This window comes from Tasmannia lanceolata, unplaced genomic scaffold (assembly GCF_043159265.1).
Source record: "Tasmannia lanceolata isolate RefF3 unplaced genomic scaffold, GAP_Taslan_0.1 ptg000012l, whole genome shotgun sequence".
In the NCBI taxonomy this organism is placed as follows: Eukaryota; Viridiplantae; Streptophyta; class Magnoliopsida; order Canellales; family Winteraceae; genus Tasmannia; species Tasmannia lanceolata.
In genome coordinates, this window is record NW_027518689.1 from 34,546,400 (window position 1) to 34,569,591 (window position 23,192).

Here is a 23,192-nt window from a genome sequence, read left to right on the forward strand (position 1 = left end):
ACCGAGCTTAGGTATGCTCGAGTGCCCCAAACTCATGTGGATGGTCCAAAGCATTCATTTGAAAGGCCATTACATAGATGGGGTATGTACCAAAAAATAGCCCCATAGGATCATCCTACCCCATCCATTTGTGGAGGTTAAAATGGACAGACTTTGTTTGTCCACAAATCTGCCCCTTTTTCCCTTCCACTTCTGGAGGGGTTAGGATAATTCAATGGACCTGATTTTTTGTACACATCCTATCTATGATGGGGCCTTGCAAATGAATGGTTTGGATCACCACCAAAAATGTGGGACCCATGTGATTCAGTGTCATAAAACATAATAATATTCTTTGAATGGCTGAAATTTTATTAGAAGACAACATTAAAAATAAATTATTAGAAGAATAAAGCGGGAGAACTAGCGACTGAGAAGGTCAATTCAACAGGACAAAGGACAGGGGACAAGCTAGCACTAGTGGGATGAAGAGAGGCTTGAAGCTACCTTATGCCACATCGGTCAAGAGAGGAGACAATTCTAAGCTCTCCTTAGAGGTGCCCGCCCTGGTGATATAATCTAACAATTCTAAGCTCTTCTTAGATGTGCCTGCCCTGGTGAGCCTCTCAGCATTGCTTCTGACATGGATAAATGAAATATAGGAACTTGCAATCCTATCATGAATCTCATCCAAATAAGAAGCAATTCTCCAGGGGGCCTATGGAGCCCTTGAGCCACTTGATAACAGAGGGAATCAACCTCCACCCACCACATGATCCATATGGTTCCTCTCCAGCATCCTAATGATACCCTGCAGGATCGCTCTTACCTCCGCCTTATTGGAGTTTGTGATCCCAATGGACCTTGAGAACGCCCATAGTGGCAAGCTGAACTCATCCTTAAGAACACCTCCAATACTAGCTGGCCCTGGGTTCCCCATGCTTGACCTATCAAAGTTGAACTTTAACTGACATGAATCTGGCAGAGCCCACTCCTGGTTTATCATGGCACCCGGCTTTGCACTAACACAAATCTCCTGCCATCCATACCATAGTTTGTATGCAGATACAAACTTGAAGCTAGGAACGATCCTAGCCCATGATATCGTTAGAGCTATCACTTTCAGGAATATATATTGAGTACTTTTTACCATAGTTTCAAAACTCCCCCGCGTCGTCGTGGACTCTCCCAAGTTGGCTCCCTTTTTACCTTGGCCACGTCCTTGTTCGAGTCCGCATTTTGCCCTACAAAGTCAATCAAAACTGCTTTGCCTCTCTGAAGTTATGACCGCATCAACTAGTATTCCGCGACGTCAACCAAGTGCGTGACCGCGTCGTGTCGAGTAAACTGTGATTTTCTATGGCTGCATTTTTACGCGCATTCACGTTTTGAAACATCATTTTTTTATTGGACCTCTAAAGGTCCCAACTTTCCTCTCCTTCCACAAGACCCACAAGTCCACAACATTGCTAGCAAGGAGATATTCCAGGGGATTTCTCACTTCTTACGCCATGGGACCAAGGACTAGTACTCCTCTAGATCAACAATCTTAGATGGATACACCCAGAGCAAGGCAAACCTAATCAAGATCTTACTCCACACTTCCCTAGCTAATCTGTAGTGAATAAACATATTATCCACTGATTCCCCTACCTCTATGCATAGTGCGCAGTTGTCAGTGATCTTCATATGGTGATCTTGCAAATGGTCCACCGTCTGGATTCTATCGAGGATCGTATTTTACCCAAAAGCACAAACCCCGGGAAGTGCTGGGATGCTCCACACTTTGGCCAGACGCGATGGCGCAGTAACATTTGTAAGCTGATAGTAAAAAGATTTGAGATTCATAAAACATAATATTATCTACTAAACAACAGAAGTGATATATTAGCCCCCTTTCTTCCCTCCCACTCCACCCCTGTTTGGAACTCTCTGTCTGATAAAAATACTTTCACCTATTTTTGTGGGCTTCACAATTGAACATGTATTTAACAAATTTCATGAAGAATGGAATGGAATCGTTTGACGTAAAATCACTTTGGAACCGGACATCGTGTTCATTCCAAGCACCTTGTGTGACCAACTCTTTAACTTCCTTTCTCTAATTCGGCCAGAATAGAGAAGAGCATGAAACCATGGTGGAAGGATAGATTAATCTTAACTGAGTTCTTGGGTGAGCACAACAGTCCCCCTTCGTATGTGCAAGCAGTGTGTGTCTAGGTCTTCCTTCAGGGCAAACATGGTGATGAATAAACTCCTGCCCACTTATACCTTTCCATTCCAAACTTCCGATTGTATCAACCTACATATGTTTCTCCCTATCTATCGGTACTTGTTATTGTCATTTCGTAATCTGCTCCTGCTGATGCAGGTTTTGTTGTGCTTGATCCGATGCATGTAAGAAAAAAGAGAGAAACAACGAAACAGATTTTGCTTTCAAATTCCAAACAAGATCAAGTGGAAAATACCCAGTTCAATTTTGGAAGTACATGTTTAGTCTAGTGTCGGATCATGTATATGGTAGAGACAGTGTAATAAAATATCATGTTTTGCTAGTCTGGTTTATGTATTGGCCCCATACATGCCATTTAAAGTAGCAGGAAAAATGATTCTCTGTCCATTTTCCACAGTTACTATAACAATATAGTACCCATTAATGGCTAAAAAGACAATAACAAGCATGTTTTTTGCTACAAATGGGAAACACACATGTCATTAACTCCTACTTTTACTGTTCTTCCTTCAAATGAACATTACAGCACGACTAAATTTGGACAGAAGGAATGACCCAAAAACATCCAAAACCAGATTTCTACTCTAAATTGTTCAATAATGGCAGACCCATGTCTGATTATAGCAAGAAACTTACATATCTATATTAGTAGGGTATATCCATATCTCCTTTTTCTTGGTAGAAAGGAAAGTTCAGTCTTAAAGATAAGAAAGCAAGCTCATGAATGCATCTCCAATGAATCCATGGATCTCTGAAGAATTGAGAACCACATAACAGTAAACAAGCTCTTCCATCTCTTCCCAATCTTGAACACCCACATCTCTTATCATCTCGAGTATCGATTCCCTGAAGTCCTCAACTGGGTTGTCGGAGTACATAACGGCACATATGCTATCCGCAAATTTCCCATAAACATCGCTCGGCAAGCTCGCCGAGAAGCTGACACTCGTTGTAGAGCATCTCAGATTTTTCTTCTTTCTTCCACTGGCGATTGCCTTGGCTTCCATTGCTTGTGGAATTTGCTTGAAGGTCCCTGTATTGTTGTCTAAGATTCCTACAGTCTGAATGGTTTAGTAGAAGAGATAAAAGGGTGTAGAGTTATGTGGGTTGTTGTAAAGAAAGAAGGGAATAAATAGACTTGCAGGACTGGTGGGCAGGAGCTGGATTAGTACTGAATATCTTGTGGGTGTAGTGTAGGAACTCCATGATTGGTATGGAGGTAAAGCTTCTTTCCAATTGGATATTAAGCCACAATTAATGGTTAATCCAATATCAATTTCTCACTAAACAGTGCAGACATGCAAATTAATACATGATATTTTGATGAGTGATCAAATAGAAGTCCCCGTAATAAGACCTATACTATTTCCGTAAAATGCTAATAACTTTCTCAAATCATATCCAAATCGTGCGATCTTAGGCTCGTTAGATACGGAACATGGTCCCACAAAAGAGGGGAGATGGGTGGACCATCTGTGAAAGATAAAGTTATTTTAGGAATTGAAAATACAATGGCCATTGGGTTGAGAGGAGGTGCTTGAATGTAATAAAGATTATAGAGAAGGGCATTGATGGAGTTTCCAAATTTTATGAGTGGCTTCATGCAAAGCCCCAAAAAAGTGTTTACCAATGGTGTGAGTGATGGGACCCACGAGAAATGGTTTGGAAGGCCTTATATTGGCATATGGATCCCACTGGCTGGCCGAATAAATGGTTACAATGAGAGATCTGTTATATATTTATGAATCTTAATAGAGGCAAATTGATGGGTGGTTTAATTCGTTTTCAGTGGTCACTGTTGTATGCAAGCTCTGAAGTTCCATGACATGGGGCCGTCTCTGTCAACCCATCTGTACCGGATTGGCACTAAACATAGCAATTCAATACTGACTCCAAGAGTGTCTTTACTAAATATAAGACTACTGATATTTGTGGTATAATGGCTTTGAGCGAAATATAACTATATTAATAGAGACAAGAGATTACAAGTGCACGTAGACGGGCAAAGATTGCCCAACAAACAAGGAATCCCGCAAGGCCCCTGATTTGGCAAAAAAATCTGCAAGATCGTTGGCATTTCTGACCATTCAAAAAACAAAAAAGATTATTGCCATTTCTAGGAATATGAACAAAAGAAATCAACCCTTCATCATACATGGTAGAAATTTCACCCAAAAACCTAGCTAATCTCCGAGGACCTACACTCTTACTTTGAACCCAAGAAATAACATTTCAATATTAGGGCACGTTCGTTTTGGATTTTAAGAATTGATTTGGAGTCCAAAACTAATTATTGGACTCAAAATCCAAAATCAAACAAGGCTGAAACAACGTCCACACTTCCGCATTTCAACTTCTCATGTAAGCCATTCATTTCCATCTTCCTCCATGTAGTTTGCTAACTAGTGTTATTTCTTTTGAGTCGAATTCAATGTGTATAATGGGAATTCTCATGTTTGGACAATGATTACTTGTTTTCTTCCCTTTGATTGTCTCTCCTTCATGTGAGGTTTGGTGGGGATTTATCGCTAATGGTTAACACACTTCTCGGGTTCCTTTAAATTTCCATTTTTTTATCTCGTATTGATTTTGGGTTTTGTTGTATCATGTTGATATCGGTATATCTAATCTTTTGTTAGTGTTGATTCTCTCTCTTGGATTTATGGAATGGGTTTTGCTGTTATTGTCTTTTTGCTTGACAGATTCTTTCCTTCATCTCTCCTTATCACTATTCATAAAATCACCTTCCAGTTACTGTCTCGAACTGATCGTAGAAGGCTGTTGCAGTAAAATGAAGAGGCAAATTCAGCTCCAAAAAGACTATTGACATCTGCACGACAATGTTATGATAATAAGATTATTCACTTAGTTTCACACTTTTTGGTTGGCTGCTGAATTGTTGGTGAAGTAGTGATGGTTGGAGAGGAAGCACATTGCATAGATAATTTTCACTCGTACTAGTTGAAGAATAGGTGTCCACCATGTTTCTACGAAATTATCTCCAAAGATAGAATGAAGCTCTGTCATAATTGATTGATTTTCATCAGCTAAATGCACTAACTATAAAAAATCCGAATTATCCTTGAAAATTAAATCTAGGGAAATGATATGCCGCCCCTCACCCCCCCCTCTTTCGAGGGATAAAATCTCCCCTTTAACGTTATCCGTTAACTTTCAAGGATAAGGAAAAAAGTTAAAGGGGGTGAATTCATCCTCAAGTAGTGAACCATTCTCATGGAAAACATTAAATGGGGGATTTTAAATGTGTGTGTGTGTGTGTGTGTGTGTGTGTGTGTGTGTGTGTGTGTGTGTGTGTGTGTGAAGTGGGGGGGGGGGGGGTTATCATTCCATACATTGCAGAAATTCTATCCAAAAACCTAGCTAATCTCCAAGGACCTACCCCCTTACCTTGAACCCAAGAAATAACATTAGACGAATCACCTTCCACCTCTATTTTACCTAACACTCTATTTTACCTAACATCTGCTCCCTAAATATGCTCATGCCAAGGTGGATAGCACGAACCTCTACCTGGAGTCTGAACACAAGATTGATGACACCATTGCAATCTCTGAAGACACCCCCAATTCCTACTTTGTCGGGGTTGCCAAGGGAGCAACCATCAACATTGAATTTTAAGAGTGTTGGAGGAAGGAGTTTTCCACAAAGCTGATGTCTTTTTCTTAGCAGCAGTGCCTGATGAGATCGTCTTCCAATTCCTAATAATGCACTCAACAAAGTAACCCCAAAAATCTTGATGACGACCCCAAGCTAGAAGGTGGGAGGAGACCTACTTATCCTAAAAAATTCGAGTATTTCTTTGTAGCCAATTCTCCCACGTAACCGCAAAAGGGACTTCCCATAGAGCCTAAACCAACAATCTTCCTACTTAACAGGTGGTTTTTGATTGAGTCCGATGTCACCCATTGATAGCCAAACCATGCTTAAACTTGGGTCCAGATCTTGTAGGCTTCTCTACTATGGATGAATATGTGGTTGCAAGACTCTTCCTCCATCAAGCCATAGAATGAACCACTTCGCCATACTAATGCCTCGCTTCTTGATTCTGTCTAGCATGTTGATTTTTTTTTTGATTGATAAGCTGGTAGCATGTTGATTTTGTTCCATAACGCCGTCCAACAGGAGGCTTGGATTTTTGTGGGCACCAAAGGGTTCCAAACCTTACTCCAGGTAAAGGAAGCAGCCGAAGGGCGACCTAGGAACCTAGAAAGCAATGTGACCAAGAAGGAACCTCTGAGGTGTGAGGTCCAAATCCGTCAATCTAGTTTAGCCTGAGAAATAAAACACTCACATAGAGAGAAGGTTGATAAAACAATCGGTATCAAGGCCTCTAAGATTCCTACTGAGGGTAAAGTCCCAAACTATTCTAACCCCACCCATTTATAGAATTCAAACAATGTCGCATTTTTATTAGAAGCAAACCTAATGAGGCTTGGGAAAGCATGGGACAGAGGACAGCCCCCTAACCATATGTCATTTCAAAACTCCACTCTCTTCTCATCCCCTACGCTAAACCTAATCCCTCGATTAAAATCATTAGACACCATAGAAATTGACTTCAATGCTCACGAGTCGGTTCTTAAATTCCGCTCTCAGTCTTAGGACTCACAAGCTGTTCTCAAAATCCAAAACATGCATGGCTGAGACTTTGTTTCTATAAAAACAGAAACTAGAATGAAAGTTCTCAGTTTTGGACTCACAATCTGTTCTCAAAATCCAAAACAAACTAGGCCCGAGTCGTTGTTTCTATAAAAACAGAATCCAGAACGAAGAGCAAAATAACGAAAAAAAGAATGAAGGCTAAAACCTTTTTGCTAAATATTTTTTAGAACGTTAATTCATATGAGAAAACGGTTCCTACACACATGTGTAGATAAGTTATCTACACACTAGCTTAAAATACAATGGGGGCCACATTATTTGGGTGATCCAAACCATTCATTTTTAAGGCCCTCACATAGATACGGTGTCCACAAAAAATCAGATCCATAGGATCATCCTAACCATTCGAACTGTGGAGGCAAAAATTGGACTAATTTGTGAAGGTTTAAAGACATCCATTTTACCTCCACAAATCGTAGGGTTGGGATGATCCTATGGATCTGATTTTTTGTAGACATCCTATCTATGTGAGGAAATGGATGGCTTGGATCACCCAGACAATGTGGGCCTTCACTGTATTTTAAGCTAGTGTGTAGATAACTTACCTACACGTGTGTAGAAACCGTTTTCTCAATTCGTATATATTTCACATTAGGATTTTGTGGTACTTTGGTGCCATACTGCCATATTGAACCTAATTGTCAGTCACCTTATTTATGGCAGGCCCACCAACACTAAATACAGAATAAGTTGGTGGTGTGTCCTCCTTAATTTAGTTGGTGGTGTGTCCTCCCAATCAGATTCTGAGAATTGATTTTGAGTCTCAAAACTAAACTCAATTAAGTACAATATTCAGTTTTGAGCTCAAAATCCAAAACGAACAGGACCTACATTTGAGATTATGACAACCGATACCTATTATTGGGCTCAAAATTACATTTAAATTTGAGTCCAATAATAGGTTTAAGGCCGACAATCAATTGTCGTAATCTGAAACGAACAGGGCCTAAGTGTTCAGTTGTTTTCCTTTATCTTAGAATTGTGACGCCCATTCCATGTGGGTCGCCTTATGTCGTTCTACAGGATCAACGGTCTTGATTACACATACATGTGATCGTGTCGGACATAAAAATTTGTCCCCAGCATCTATCTTAAGGATGAATTCCACCCAACCTTTCTCTATAAACATAAGGCAGAGGGAAATACTTCCACCCTTTCTCTTCTTTCTTTCTATATTTTTTTCCCATTTTGTAAGATACTTACGCATAAATTATGTTACAATGAACTTGTACTTGAATATCTAAAACGCTTCTTTAAGAAAGAACACCTCTTTTAACTTGTTCTTGGAGGTCAACATATGGAAATCCTTGCAATCCCATTGGTTTCATCAGGGGGACCCATGCCAATATAATGTCTCACATACAATTTCTCGTGGGTCCCATCACTCTAATCAGTGGTAGTCGATAGATACTTTTTTGGGACTCTTCATAAAGCCCATTATAAGATGTTGAAACTCGATTAAAGCCCCTCTTTATAATTTTCATTTCGTTTTAAGGCCCTTCTTTCAAACTATTGATCATTGTATTTTTAATCCTTCAAATACCTTTCATCTTTGACAAATGATCCACATATCTCCCCTCTTTTAGTGGACCACCACACCTCTTTCTCTTCGTTCATCATCAAAATATCATGCATTAATTTGCATTTCTGCACTGTTTAGTGAGAAATCGCCATTGGATTTACCATTAATCATGATTTAATTGCTCATTGGTAACCAGCCTAACATCATGCGATCTAAGACATTGAAACCTCTGCATTTAGAAATGCTTTCGTGGAGTTCCTTCACTACATCCACAAGATATTCAGCAGCTTCAACTCTATTCATTGCCTTCTTTAACACAACAACCCACATGAGTCTACACCACCTTATCTCTACTGCTTCCAGGGTGGTACAAACCTTTTTTTTTTTTTTTTGGATAGGTAAACTGGGGTTAGGATGGTACAAACCTTATTAAGACATCCAGATGGTGCAACCACGTAGACTGTATGAATCTTAGATAACAATCCAAGGACCCTAAAGCAAATTCCAGAAGCAATGGAAGCCAAGGCAATCAACAAGGGAAGAAAGATAAAGAATCTGAGATACTCTAGGATGTGTCAGCTTCTTGGCGAGCTTGCCGACCAAAGTTTATGGGAATTTTGCAGATGATCAGAGATGTGGGTGCTCAAGATTGGGAAGAGACGGGAGACTTGGGTTACTGTATGTGGTTTTCAATTCTCCAGAGATCCATTGATTCATTGGAGATGCCTTCATGGGCCTGTTTTCTTTTCATTAGGACTGAGCTTTCCCTTCTACCAAGAAAAAGGAGATGGGCATATTCCATTATAACATGGCTATGCATGTTTCTTGTTTGAATCGGACATAGGTCTCCCATTATTGAACAATTTAGAGTAGAAACAGAGTCCTGGATGCTTTTTGGTCGTTCTTTCTGTCCAAATTTGGTCTGTTGTAATGTTCATTTGAAGGAAGAACAGAAAAGGTAGGGAATTAATACAAGATTTCCCTCAATTGTGGCAACAAGCAATGCTTTTCAATTCTACCTGATCAACTCAAAACATCAAGTTGACTGTAGCATGCTATACAGTTTTCTGTTGACCGATCCACTTTGACTGGCTTTCAACAGATTGTTTGATTGCTACTAAAATAAAGCTGGGAAATCATAAAAACAAAACTATTTTATAAACTTAATAGCCCTCCTGAGCATAATTTCTACAATTTGAGATCCCCCACTGTAGTAGCTATACAACCCAAAATTCCTCTCTTTCTTCCTTTTCCCAACTGTTAATTTCTGTTACTACACACAAATCACCCATGGTCGAAAAACAGACAATGGATTAGCAGATTGGTTGAGAGCATTGCATCCGTCTGGGAGAAAATACTACGGTGAGTCGAGCATGATCAGAAAGAGAGTAGTTCTCAGGCCACAGACCTTGCTCAACTTCAGGAGGGAAGAGAACTGCATTCTTCACATCAAAGCCAACAGCTAGCCCCTCCGTGCCATTTCTAACATCCCTTCTACCTTCTTCGGAATTTTCCTCTTGCTGCTCCGACCGTGTGGGGTCCCAAATCTGCTTCTGCAATGTCATAATTGATTTGTATAACTATCACTTGGAATACAGATAGGACCAATGACCGATTGAAATACTGTAGGAGTCGTTTTTTTCTAATGGTACCGATCGAGAAAATCAGTGCTAACAATAAAAGTGAAAAAAAAAAGAGACGAGAAACAGTCTACAAAGAGCAACATAAAGCAACAAGTCAAGGCGGCATAAGATCAAATATCTCTAGACTGGCTCGATTAATGCCTGATTGGGCAAGGCGAGAACTTTCACAGAGAACTCCGAGAACCTCTGGAGGAAGGGGGTTTCCTTGATAAGAATAAGGGAGGATAGAAGTAAATGATCCAAATCATTAAATCTGCTAGGCTTTTGCTACAGAGGGTTGCACCAAATTTCTACTCGATAGGACAATTCTAAGACTCCATTTCTGCGGCCTTCAAATCGACGGCTAGAAAATAAATGAGTAACAGTTTACATTCATCAGCAAAGCCCCCAAAATCAAAGGCTTTTTTTTTTATAGGTCCAAAATCAAAGGCTTATCATCCAATGAGAGGATTTTGGTGTACTGCTCATCCATAGAAAGACCTAGCATATAAATGGTTTGGATCATCCAACAAAAGTCGTACCAGTCACCACTAAAGCAAACAAGCAGAAGCTCAGTTCTGGCATGATAATTTACCTGAAATTCTCCATGACTGACAACTCCATCTCCATCAACGTCTGCTTGTTTCCACAAATCCTCCATCTCTTCAACACTCAGTCCATGAGGATGGCCAGTTAAACCTAACTGTATTAGGATAGAGAATCAATAGGCCAACCTTTTCGCACCGGAATTTGGTTTTGTTAATTCTTCTCTGAAGAAATATGATGTACCTGATGGAGAGCTTGACAAAAACTTGAGGAGGTAATAAAATCACCAGGGCTATCGGCTTTGAGAAGGGCAAATGCATCGTTTTCTGTCAAAGAAGTTTGACGGAACTGATACTGAAACAAACAAATAAATAAATAAAATCCAACATCAAATATAGAATAGCATAGAAGAGAACGACGCAGTAGATCAAAAAAATAAACAAAAAAGAAAGAAAAGAAAACAAACAGAAGAATGCCGTACCAAATCTTAAAACACAAAAAAGCGTGGATATATCACTGTTCCCAGCACAGATAGATGAAATACTTTGAAATGAAATATAAAGATGAAAAAAGGACTTGACAACTAAACATCTATTAAACTTTAAATATATCTATACCCAGAGTTAAGTCCCAGACCATGCAACATTTAAAACAGGAAACAGAGGACGGGATTCACTCTTCAAATTTCTGGTGTTCTTTTGAACTCACAAGTTCCCAAAGTTTCAAACCCACTCGCTTTATCAAACAAAAAGGCGAGGACAAACATATTAAGAATTTCCTTTTCAACCAATAAATGCCCAACTACATCCCTGCAGATGCTCTAGAATAAAAAAAAAAAAAAAAAAAACAGAAACAAATTTTCTACCTTGATGATTCCAAATACTGCTTCGTTCCAGCTTGTCTTGAGTGGGTTTCGATACTTATTCGGATTAAGAAGCCATATAAAATCTACGCCGCATATGTTCCCACGATGATTGCGGTGGCTAACCCACTGCAAGGAAAGCAAACACAAGACAAATAATTATAAGCATGCATAAAGTGCTGGCAGTGCTCTTAGTGTGAATTATGAACCTAAAGATTATGACCTAAGGCGCTTTTGTTAATAAGCGTCAAATTTTGGATTGTTCCCTCATTGCAAACGAAGCTATCGACGCATACAGGCGTAGTGGTCAAGGAGGAGTCTTGTGCAAACTTGATATGGAAAAGGCTTACGATCGGGTCGAGTGGGAGTCTCTGGACTATAGTCTTGGAAAAATGGGTTTTGGGTCTCGGTGGAGAGGCTGGATTAGAGCCTGTGTATCCTCAGCCTGGTTTTCTGTCCTCATTAATGGTTCTTCCAAAGGCTTTTTCAAATCATCTAGGGGGTTAAGGCAAGGGGATCCTCTCTCCCCCTTTCTCTTTGTGATTGTTGCGGAGTCTCTTAGCCGGCTTTTGAGGAAAGGTGGTGAGTTAAGTCTTTTTGAAGGCTTCTTAATTGGGTCTAATAAAGTGGAGGTTTCGCTCCTTCAATTTGCAGATGATACGCTGCTATTCTGTGCCCCAGTGATCTCTCAGGTATTGAATCTTAAAGCCATCTTAAGGTGTTATGAGATGGTTTCAGGCCAAAGAACTAACTTCTCGAAGTCTGGGTTATATGTTTTAAATGTTACTTCTTCCGAAGCTTCAGTTTTTGCTAGGATCCTGGGGTGCTCTTTGAAGCCTTTGCCCGCATCTTATCTCGGCCTTCCTTTGGGGGTGGGAAGACCGAATAAACTATTTTGGAACCCCATCATTCACAGAGTTGAGAGGCGTCTCGACTCCTGGAAGCGCAATCTCATTTCTAAAGGTGGGCGCTTAGTTCTTATCAAAGCAGTTCTATCATGCATCCCCATTTATTTTCTTTCCTTGTTCAAATGCCCAGTGAGTGTCGCCCTAAGAATTGAACAGATCCAAAGAAGGTTTTTGTGGGGGGGCTCTCTTTCCTCTGGTGGAATTCCCTTGGTTAAATGGAGTTCTGTATGCCTCCCTTTGAAAAATGGAGGGTTAGGGATTCGGAGAATAAGAGGCTTTAACATGGCTCTATTGGGCAAATGGCTGTGGAGGTTTGGGTCAGAACCGTCTGCTTTATGGGTAAGAGTAGTAGGAAGCAAATATGGGGTGAGGGAAGGAAATTGGTGCTCTGCGGATAACTTTAAGTTCAAAGGTATAACTGTTTGGCGGGACATTTTGAAGGTTGAGGTTCCTTTCTCCAAAGGTATTCGATTTAAAGTCTATGTAGGGGATAGAATCCGATTCTGGTCAGATCCGTGGTGCTCAGCAGCTCCTCTCAAGGAAATGTTCCCTGATCTGTATCTAGTGTCTACTCAAAAGATAGGATGGGTGGCGGATTTTTTTGAAAGGCTGAACTCAGGAGTGGTTTGGCAGCCGCAGTTCAGACGGAATTTTTTTGATCGGGAGTTGAATTCTGTCCTTGAACTAATGGCCTTGATAGAAGGGTGTTACATCAAGAGGAGTGGGAGTGATTCCCGCGTTTGGTTTCAGTGTACATCCGGACTTTTCTCTGTTAAATCTTTCTATCATCAGTTGGTGTATTGCGAAGCGGAGGCTCCTTTTGCGTCGATATGGAAGTCTCATTGCCCGCCAAGGATCTCATTTTTTGCATGGGCTGTATGTTGTGGTCGAATCCAAACAATAGACTTCCTGCGGAAGAGAGGGATGATTATCGTCAACCATTGTCCTTTATGTTCTTCAGATGGTGAATCGATTGATCATCTTTTCATTCACTGTAAATTTGCCCGAGAAATATGGGGTTATATTCTATATCGCTTTGGGGTATCTTGGGTTCTCTCAAACACCATCTCTGATTTCATTAAAAGCTGGGATTGGTGCCCCTGGAAAAGAAAGGGTAAGATGCTATGGAAGATGTGTATGGTGACTTCTTGGTGGTTCATTTGGAAGGAAAGAAACTCCCGAGTTTTTGAAGGTGTGGCAAAATCGTCTTATAGGATTTTTATCAATATCATTTCCGAGGTGATATTTTGGGCTAGAAGCCTTTCTATGTTTCATTTCGTATCTGCGTATGATCTTTGGGAAGGTTGGGAGACTATTTGCAAGGAGGGGATTAGTAAAGTTAAAATATTACAACCCTGGATCCCTCCTCCTGAGGGAATGATCAAGCTAAATTTCGATGGCTCCTCTCTTGGTAATCCTGGTGATGCAGGGATTGGGGGTCTATGTAGAAATTCAAAGGGGGATGTTCTCTGGGCTTTCTCGGGCCCCATTGGAGTGGCGATTCAAATGAAGCGGAAGTGAGAGCTGTTCATTGCGGGATTAAATCTTTGGATATGGCTGTGTTAGATAAGGTGATAGTGGAAGGGGACTCCTCTAATGTTATTCTATGGCTTCAGGGTGCAGCCTCTCCTCCGTGGCGCTTTCTATCTTTCTTTGAGGAACTAGATGATTTAGTTTCTCTCTCGTCTATATCCGTTAGGCATGTAAGGAGATCAGCTAATTCAGAGGCTGATTCCCTAGCACGGAGTGGTGTATTTAGGCCTAGTTTGGAGCGATTTGACTATCTCCCTCCTTGATTTTGTATTTTCTCTTTCTTCTTTTATGTAATTTGCTGTGAACCAACTCGGTTCTTAATATATTCCTTTTCTACCGTCTCAAAAAAAAAAAAGATTATGACCTTGTGTGCATCCGCATCGCTGTCTGTATATTGATGGGCAGTGTCATATGATGATACAAACCCCTGAGACCTAAGAAACTTGTAAACATGGCCACGCTTGCTTCCATTCCAGTCACTGCAAAAAAAAAAGGAAGTAAGAATAGAAGAGAAAAAAAAAAGAACAGCAAATAAGAAAATTTGATTCGTTGGGATTTACAAAAACGGAAACAGGCATTGAAAAGAAGAACTAACCCGCAGAGTATGATCGGCATGGGAGAAAGCTTATTTTCTTTCTGATAAGATTCCACATATTGTAGGATCTTGTATACCTATTACAAGATGGAAAGAAAATATAGAGTTAACCAACACTGGTAGGTATGCAACTAGAAAGTAAAAGCAAGAAAGGAACAACGCGGCTTTACATATGCCTCAAAGCAATCTACCTGGTGTAATCGAACGATCGAGAGACTAGAATTGTGAGGAAATACTAAATGGGTATTCACGATGAGAATTTGTTGTGGAATGTTGCTGTTTCGGCTTTGCCAAAAAGGAACAACTGATTCAACATGTAACAGCTGAGCAACACGGTCTCCAGAATCATTAAAGAGCAACTCTCGGTACTTTAGAACATTAAGATAGTCCTTATGCACAGCAGTCAATAGACCTGTCCAAAACAGATAAACTCTGATTAGAAAGAAAGCAGTGTGGACTATGCATCAGTGTTCCAGGAAATAGCGATAGAAACCAATGGTATCGGCAATTTTTCAGAAAGAACATATGATGGTCCATGTTATATAGCTTGAATATAGTGTGCAAAACCATCCATTTTTCAGCAAAATTTGCTATGCTGTGCATGTATGTTGACACAAGAATCAGGGGTAATGATTTTAATTCATCTCCTGTTTTCTGTTAATCAACACTTGACAGGGTTTAAATGATATAAGGATGCCATTGATCAACTAGGGACCATCAGGCATAATTTTTTTTCGAATGGTATCAGGCATAATTTTTAACCTTTACTTTATAATACCAAACTGAGTCCATAGGGGAAATGCATCCCCAACCATAAGGAATACATCCTTAATTTTTCAAGTACTTTTTTCTTGAATGATAATTACTTAATTTATTTACCTTTATTTTATAATGCCATACTAAGTCTGTATAGAGTCAATAGACATGTTGCCTTGTCAAGCATTCTGGGATGACCACCTCTTGATGGCAAAAGGTTACATCACTCGAATATAATCAGAAGCTATCTCAAATGTTAGTTCTTGCGACAAACCAAATTGCTCCGAGAAGGTTATCTACCAAAATCTCTGGATAAAATAAGCTTTAAGATCCAACTTGGGATTCAAATCGCAAGATTCATGCAAATTAAGATTCAGTCATGGGATTCAAATTGAAATACATAAAATTTGTTTGAATCATAAATCGGACGATTTTCAAAACAATGGTAATAGCAATTATCAATACAAGTTCCAGAAAGGGCCAACCAATATGTTGGGCTTTTTCACTAAATAGATACCACACTTAGCAAATATATTCCATTTCAAAGTATAGCATGTAGTTGTAAATCTGCAGCACCCAATATCTCATGTGTTGAATGAAGAACCTGAGTTGCCACATAGCACCCTCAAGGTCCATCAGATCATGCCATCTAATTCCATGAATTTATTGTAATGAGAAGACACTCTGTGCCCACCATCATATCATCAATGATGATTACCCACCATCAGAACCACATAATATATCCTTTGTGAAATACTAATTCTAGCTTCTATGAAGCAAGTAGTGAGCATGAACCCTACACTCCAGCAAACTTCTATTCTCCAAGACCCCACATCTTATACTCTCCACCCACTCCAAATGGTGACATTGCTGACTCTCTTCACTATAGAATTAACATTCTTGACAGTAATTCAATGGAAGCCCCTTTGCATAAAAAATTGATACTAGGGAAACTGAACATATACATCCTGAGTCCCGAGCAATGCAATTAAAAGTTAGAAAGGGGGCAAAGGTGTTCTAGCCTACAAGGCATGAGGCATAAGCCTGATAACTAGAGCAATAAAATGTTTAAAAGAGTATTATATAATATAAGTTATACGAATAAATGATAAAACCTCAGTGACATGAACAACAATCACAACAAAATCGAATACTATCATTTACTGTAATCTGCATATTTCATTTGAAACGGCATAGCATATTGCTGATTCTTTAGGAAGAATGAGGAGCAAGAGTTAAATATTAAAGGAGTCATAATTAATACATCTTGGCTGTGCCTTGACGTGAAACAATGTCACAAGACTAAGGCGCACCCCTCACCTGTGCCTCATCCACTTGGGTGGTTGGGCTTCGGAGGTGGGCCTTTAGTGTATGGCTTAGGCTTCAGCAGTTAGCTTTAGAGTAGCATGAACCCAAGTCCCAAGACAAGATCTCTCGTCCAAGGACCTGAAGATAAGGATCATAACCTGCAACTGGAGAGAAGATGAAGACTAACCTAAACACATGTCAGCAATCCAAAACGTATAGCAGGCAAGTCTATGAACTAAAGAAATGTAAACCAACTGGTAATACCAATTCAGTGAACCACTTAGCATTCTATGAACATTGTGTTAAGTAATATACCATTAATATACTATTACATACACAGAGACATCAGGTAAGAGCATGTTGAATGAATCAAGTACGAATAACATAATCCGAGATGGGATTGTGTTTCGTCTCAAAATCAATTCAAGTCATGGCCTTCTCCCAGACCTTAATTAGAAGTGCTCCAACCAACCCATACTATTCACACTCAGTTTTCTGGACCCATGAAACTGCTGCTCCAACAGAACATTTCCATCTTCTATAGCTCTTCCAAGAACAATAAAAATAGCTGATATTTCACTGATTCCCAAAGCAGTAGTCATGATTGCCAGTGTGAAATCCAAGAGAAGTTATCTTTAACATTCTTACAATTTAACAATGCCTTATATGTGAAAAAAGAAAACAAAAAGGCAGTTTTTTCAAACAATGTGAGGAAGAACCTGAGGCTGAGGCACAAACCATTATAATCCAAGTAAAGTAAGTCAAAAGATTGAGAAACAAAAAAAATGAAAAGAAAAGAAAATACCATCTCCACGGTTGTTCGTACGTGCGAGCTTGAAATTGCTATAACCAGCATCACCCAACCTCTTCTCATACATATCCACAAGTTCCTCATTCCCAACCCAGAATTCCTACACGAAAAAAACACACCCAAAAAAAATTCAACAGAAAATCCAAAACACAGCGCCTTCTTCCCACGCAAATTCACAAAGACATCAGATCCTACCTGAAGACAAATAATCGAAGATCTCTCGTACAATAACCGATCTAATATGTTCTCATTCCTGCTAAACCAATACGCCCTATACTCGCTCTCGCGACAGTTCTGATTCTATTATCCATAAAAACCCAAAAAAAAAAAAATCATTCAAAGCTAACAAAGCAACGTAATTGCAGAGACAAAAAAAAAGCGAAATCGGAATGAAAGTAAGAAAAAAGCTAAACCCAATCCACCTCATTATCAAGTCTTTTATAGATTGGAGCAAGGATATTGAATGTGGTGCAAGAAACACAAGGCTCTGTAATTGAAGGTAAACTCGCGCGCCTAGAAATCCATCCTTTTATCTTATTTTCCTGCCCAGTTGAATTACTCTTCACGAAATTAGATCCCACAACCTGTTTTTTTAATTCAAACAAGGAAATTATTATCCAAAGAAGAACAATGACAATACCAGAAAACCTTTTCAAATCCAAACAAGATTCATCTCCCAATTTTTTTTTAAAAAAACAACAAATTCAACATGAAAAAAGAGAAGAAGGAGAAAAGGAAAAACCTTCTCCAGCGAAATCTTCAATGATTGAAAGAACATAAGAAGAAAACAAAAGGAAATCAATTTGCATGAACTAGAAAGAGAAAATTAGGGTTTCAAATTTCAAGCAATGTGGATCATGAAAAGTTCTAGAAAATTAGGGTTTGCATGTAGGAAGAGAAAAAGAAAAATAAATTTACCATGGTTTTGCTTTCTTCTTCTTCTTCTTCCGTTTCTCTCTCAATCAGTTGTAAGATTGAAAATCCTAACGATTTTATTTCCTAAACCTGGAAAATAAAATCCGTGTTTGATCTTCGTCTAGAAGAAAAATAAATAAAACAATCTCCGTTTGTGTGTTTCTCTCTGCTTCTATTCCAAACTTTTCCAATGCCACCCGTTTTATAAAGAAAACCTCTCTCTTCTTACCAGCTAAGCGCCAACCGGAAAGGGAGAGGTTGACTGGCTATGAAGGAATTGCCACCGGTAATAGCAAGTTGCCTTCCGGCATATGCAAAATGCCGAAAGCAAAAGTCCTTATCAAGATTAATCAGTCACCCATTCACCCCCACTATCAGACATGAAATGGTCATTTAATTTCAAACCATTTGGTTTTAGTCACATTCCCTTATATAACCTCCATTGAAAATTACTAATTGTTATCTACACCCAACATGGTTTTAAATAAATTTCAGTTCAAATTTTGGTAAATTGGTTTTTTAAATAAAAAAAATAAGAAAATGATTTCAACGCTCCAATGTTCTGATTAACATGCGCTCCCATGTTTGTCGTGTTAGTCTTTAAGGCTCTGTTCACTTGTTTTTTAGCTGCAGGAAAAGAAAAGAAAAGAAAAGAATCTGACTTGGAACACCGGAAAAGAAAGGAAAAGAAACTGTGAGAAAATTCCTTTTGTGAGAAAATTCCGTTGTTCACTTGGCCGAGAAAGGAAAAGAAAGTATGTAGGCAAAGTGGTTTTCTCAGAAAAGTGATTTTCCCATCCTTTTGGTGAGAAAATTTAGAGGGAAAGTGCAAGAAAGTTGGTTTTCCACGTCATTATTTATATTTTCCACCTATGTAATTCCGCTTTCCCGAGAAAACAAGTGAACGGCGGAAAATGTCAACTCATGTCCAATCACAGGAAATTTTGGCTTACTTTCTTCTCCTTTCCTTTCTCAAGAAGGCAATTGAATAGAGCCTAAAGGGCTTTAAGAGTTTTTTGAGAACCGTAATATTTTTTTGACAGCCCTTTCAAGACTGCACGACAAATAAGGGATCGCATGTTTATCAAAACATTGGAGAGCTGAAATCATTTCCCAAGAAATATTATTTCCAAAATTTCGGACCGAATAAAATGAGACTTGTTTTTAATTACTTGATTTCGGCCGAAATTTCTATCTCGGTGAGGGCCGAAACGTATACCGAAACTGGAATTTAAAACCATGCACTCAAGGTAGTGTATATGGACACCACATTGTATGTTTCAAACGGTTTAGCTTGGTTTAGGATTTTAGAAAATAACATTTACATCGTCCAAAAGGTGGGATTTAAAGAAAAATTGAGAAACAAAGTAAAGGGTGAAAAATTGGAGAAATGGAGCTGGTTTGTATTTTTGCTAAGTTTGGCAAATTACAACGAACCATACTACATATGAAGAGATTTATGGGTTATGGAACAAGACAAGAAATGAAAAAAAAAAAGAAAAAAAAAGAGTAGTCAGTGCTATAGATTGCCTCTCATCTTCAAATAGGTCCACTTCTCAAGACGTATGTACTTCTGAAATTAAGATATAAGCCTTATCCCGAAGAAAGATACAGCAATTGGATGATTTTGAATTCTTCATGGATGTAAAAACAAGTATTATCCTCGGATAAATATTATGATGTAAATAATTCCATTTTACGGGGTCCACCACTATATTCCTCAAATGATCTCTTACATGTGACTGTAATAATCCTTTGATTTGTGGATAATAAAGTTCACGATGAATGACGTCCATAGCCTTTTTGTATAGAGCCCACAGTAAAAGTTGGCTACTGTTATGGGCACTGCCCTGTAATTGCACTCACTTAACTTGTCTCTTATTATTTAACTAGCTGACAAAGGTTATTACTTATTACTCTTCCCAAAAAGCTCTCAGAAGTCAATTTATAAAGAAAAAGACAAGGTGAGTTAGTGCAATTATCAAAACATGGCAGTGACGGTATTACTCAAAAGGGGCGGATATATCAGTTCCCTAAATGACGTGTTTAGCTCATTGAAAAAAGTGGGCCCCACATATGTCTTTTCGAATAGGAAATACTCGTGAAACTTACCATGTGACTACCTTTCTTTTTGGTAGTTTCTAGTCAAGTTGCGAAATATCTTGGACCCTCACTTACATAGCAAGAAACTTTAACCTCACGCAAGTTACATGGACACGGAATCGGGGTACAACATATAGGTGCCGCCCTTGATGTTTTATTCAACGACTGATGATTATGGGGAAGAAATTAAGAACTAAGAAAACAAATATCATACAGTATTGTTCGTACACATACATACCACTGAGTGATTAAGGGGAAGAAATTAAGAACTAAGAAAACAATATCATATAGTTGTATTTTTGTCTTATATTATTTTAAATCTATAAAAAGAGTATCATGATAGCCATTGTTATTATAAATAATCATCTTATGTATCAAACAATAAGAGTCACTCTTATGCTTCTTCCTAAGATACGTATTGGGTCCCACTTCTGCCTCATATAGGGGACCGATTTCTTGAGAAGAACGACAGCTGTGAATCGGACCATAGTTGCCGTGCTAGGAAGTGAGTGAGAGAAGCAAGAACGGGAAGTGAGGGGTTTACGAAAGAGAAAATGTGGGAAACAAAAAGCTCTTGGTTAGCTGGGATTTTAGTGGAAGTAGTAGTCAACAAGGAGGTGACAAGGATGAGAGATGTGTAGAGTTGTCTAGGGAAGATTAGGGGAATATTGGTAGTGTGTTTGGTTGGATGTCAAAGCATGTGGAGAATGGAGGGGTGCCATTAACCAAATAAATAGTAGAAGAGAGAGAAAGGGAAAAGAGAGAAAAAAGTTATGATTACACATGACAAGACATATTCTACTCTTCTATGCTCTAAAATCCACTAAAATGAAGGTTTTGCATTGGAAAATTAGAAGAGGGGACAATCCCGCCACATAAGCACCACCTAAGCAAAAAGCAAATAATGATGTCTCCTCCATTTCTAGAAGTCCAATTGAATTTGTGCTAAAATTTGACAACCAAACAACATTTGGTGTTTCATATTCCCAAGAATGCCCAGCTGTCTTCCATGTATTTTGCAACCAAACAGAAGATATAAAGAAAATGTGTTGTAAGTGTTGGTCACTATAAAGCATGTAATAAACTTCATTTGAAGCGAACAAAGAGTACATAATAAGAGTAGGATTGTAATTGGTTAGAGGCAATGGATATGGGAAAGGACTACAAGTAGAAAAGAAAACTTCAAATTTAGGATTTTATAATTTAATATATTTAATGTTAAATTTTTAAATAGATCAACAGAATTTCATTTGAAACTTAAGAAGAGTTTTCAAGTTTTAAATGTAATATTTTTCTAAACATGTTCCTTCAACATTATTAATTAAAAGGAGAAAAAAATATTTTAAGAAGACATAATCACCTAAATAAGAATGTAGTCTTAATTAAGAGGAAATGCATAGGAAGCGTATGGAAAGCTCGCTTCTCTGAATCATTACAGATTGATCGAAGGGTTAGGATCATCCTATGGAGATTATTTACAAGGTACGACCTATTTTCGGTATGGCAAGACAATTGAACTCTTTGGATCATCCTATGAAGTGGGCCCCACAGTACTTCTTGAAAAATATATACCGGACTTCGCGACGCGGACACCATATAAAATTTCACGAAATCACATGCATTCTCCCTTATGTTTCCTTTGTACCTAAAATTTCCTTTGCGCACGTGAAAGTGACTTTCTTTGTAGTCCTTCTCAATTATTATATTTTAACAATTCTTAGCCCTAATTGCGCTGACACTGGATTTAACCTGAAACCATTATTCCCAACTATGAATAATAAATAAAAAAATAAAAATTATCCTCACCACTACCCAATTTATTTTCCCTTCTGCATGTGCATTGCATTATATAAGCTCAAGTAGGGATGAGACTTCTTTCTCTCATCTTTCAAATGCTTTTGTATTAAAAGAATAGTTATATAGTAATTATATACTAATAAAATAATACTTTAGTACCACCTCCTCTAATTAATGATGATTAGGATTATTCTAATAGGCTCCAGTCACTTTTTGCTCTTCCATTTTCATATTTAAATCCAATTCCTATGTTTAAGGCAGCATTAGCCACATGGAATCATCCCTTACTATGATGATGCCTAATAGTCAGCAACTCAGTCACAAAATCGTGTATATGCTTGGACAACCAATATCTCACACAAATCCATACTATATATAGATATAATATAGACTACTAATGTTTGTATCACCATATTTTGATAATTACACTAACTTATCATGTCTTTTAATATTTAAACAGATGTCAAAGGTTATTACAGTTCCCAAAAAGCTCCCAGAAGTGGTGTGTGTATCCCACATGGCGATGTTTTGATAAATGGGGCGAACTAACCTTGTAATAGCATTTCTTATATATTAAACAATAAAAAAAGGTGAGCCAGCCTTTGGGAGTTGTAATAGCTTTTCACTGCTTGTTAAACAATAAAAACAAGGTGAATTCGCCCCATTATCAAAACATGTTCATGTGGATATCGGTAGGTTACGTGTATAGGTGTGTGTGGGAATTGATATATTCACCCCTTTTTTTACTTAGGACACTCCCTTTTTTTACGTATATAATGTGAAAACTTGGGCATCCTTTATTATTTAAAATCGAATATAGATGTAATTTTTAGCGATTAATTATCTCATACATGTAAATTTATCAATAATTCTTAAATACCATATAGATGTATCGAATATTTTTTTTTAAGTTAATTAAGCGTGGTAATAAATTGAAATTTAATGCAACATGATAAAAATAAAGTTGGGGAGTATAAGGAAAAGACCGACATGCGCACTCATATTCTGATAAAGGCAAT

At 38.4% G+C, this 23,192-nt stretch overlaps 1 protein-coding gene across 2 annotated transcripts; it reads right to left on the minus strand.

The window, feature by feature from the left end:
* Positions 1–9,553: 9,553 nt before the first annotated feature.
* LOC143887947 (putative calcium-binding protein At1g02270) lies at positions 9,554–18,461 on the minus strand. Of its 2 annotated transcripts, XM_077392196.1 has the most exons (12): positions 18,277–18,461; positions 18,101–18,115; positions 17,781–17,942; positions 17,554–17,658; positions 17,353–17,458; positions 14,675–14,895; positions 14,484–14,560; positions 14,253–14,367; positions 11,451–11,576; positions 10,829–10,939; positions 10,635–10,742; positions 9,554–9,970 (listed from the first exon to the last, which is right to left on the minus strand). In XM_077392196.1, exons 1-12 carry the CDS (start codon positions 18,277–18,279, stop codon positions 9,731–9,733), a joined length of 1,389 nt encoding a protein of 462 aa, XP_077248311.1. In that variant the 5' UTR covers positions 18,280–18,461; the 3' UTR covers positions 9,554–9,730. The 2 variants fall into 2 exon arrangements, with proteins under 2 accessions (XP_077248311.1, XP_077248312.1); XM_077392197.1 differs by lacking the exon at positions 18,101–18,115.
* Between the last annotated feature and the right edge of the window lie 4,731 nt (positions 18,462–23,192).

Excerpts from the sequence above, each read along its gene's own strand:
- LOC143887947 (XM_077392196.1), bottom strand. Across the intron at positions 14,561-14,674 it reads CGATCGTTCGATTACACCAG|GTATACAAGATCCTACAATA; the intron begins GTAGATTGCTTT and ends ATCTTGTAATAG. Across the intron at positions 10,743-10,828 it reads TTTGTCAAGCTCTCCATCAG|TTAGGTTTAACTGGCCATCC; the intron begins GTACATCATATT and ends ATCCTAATACAG.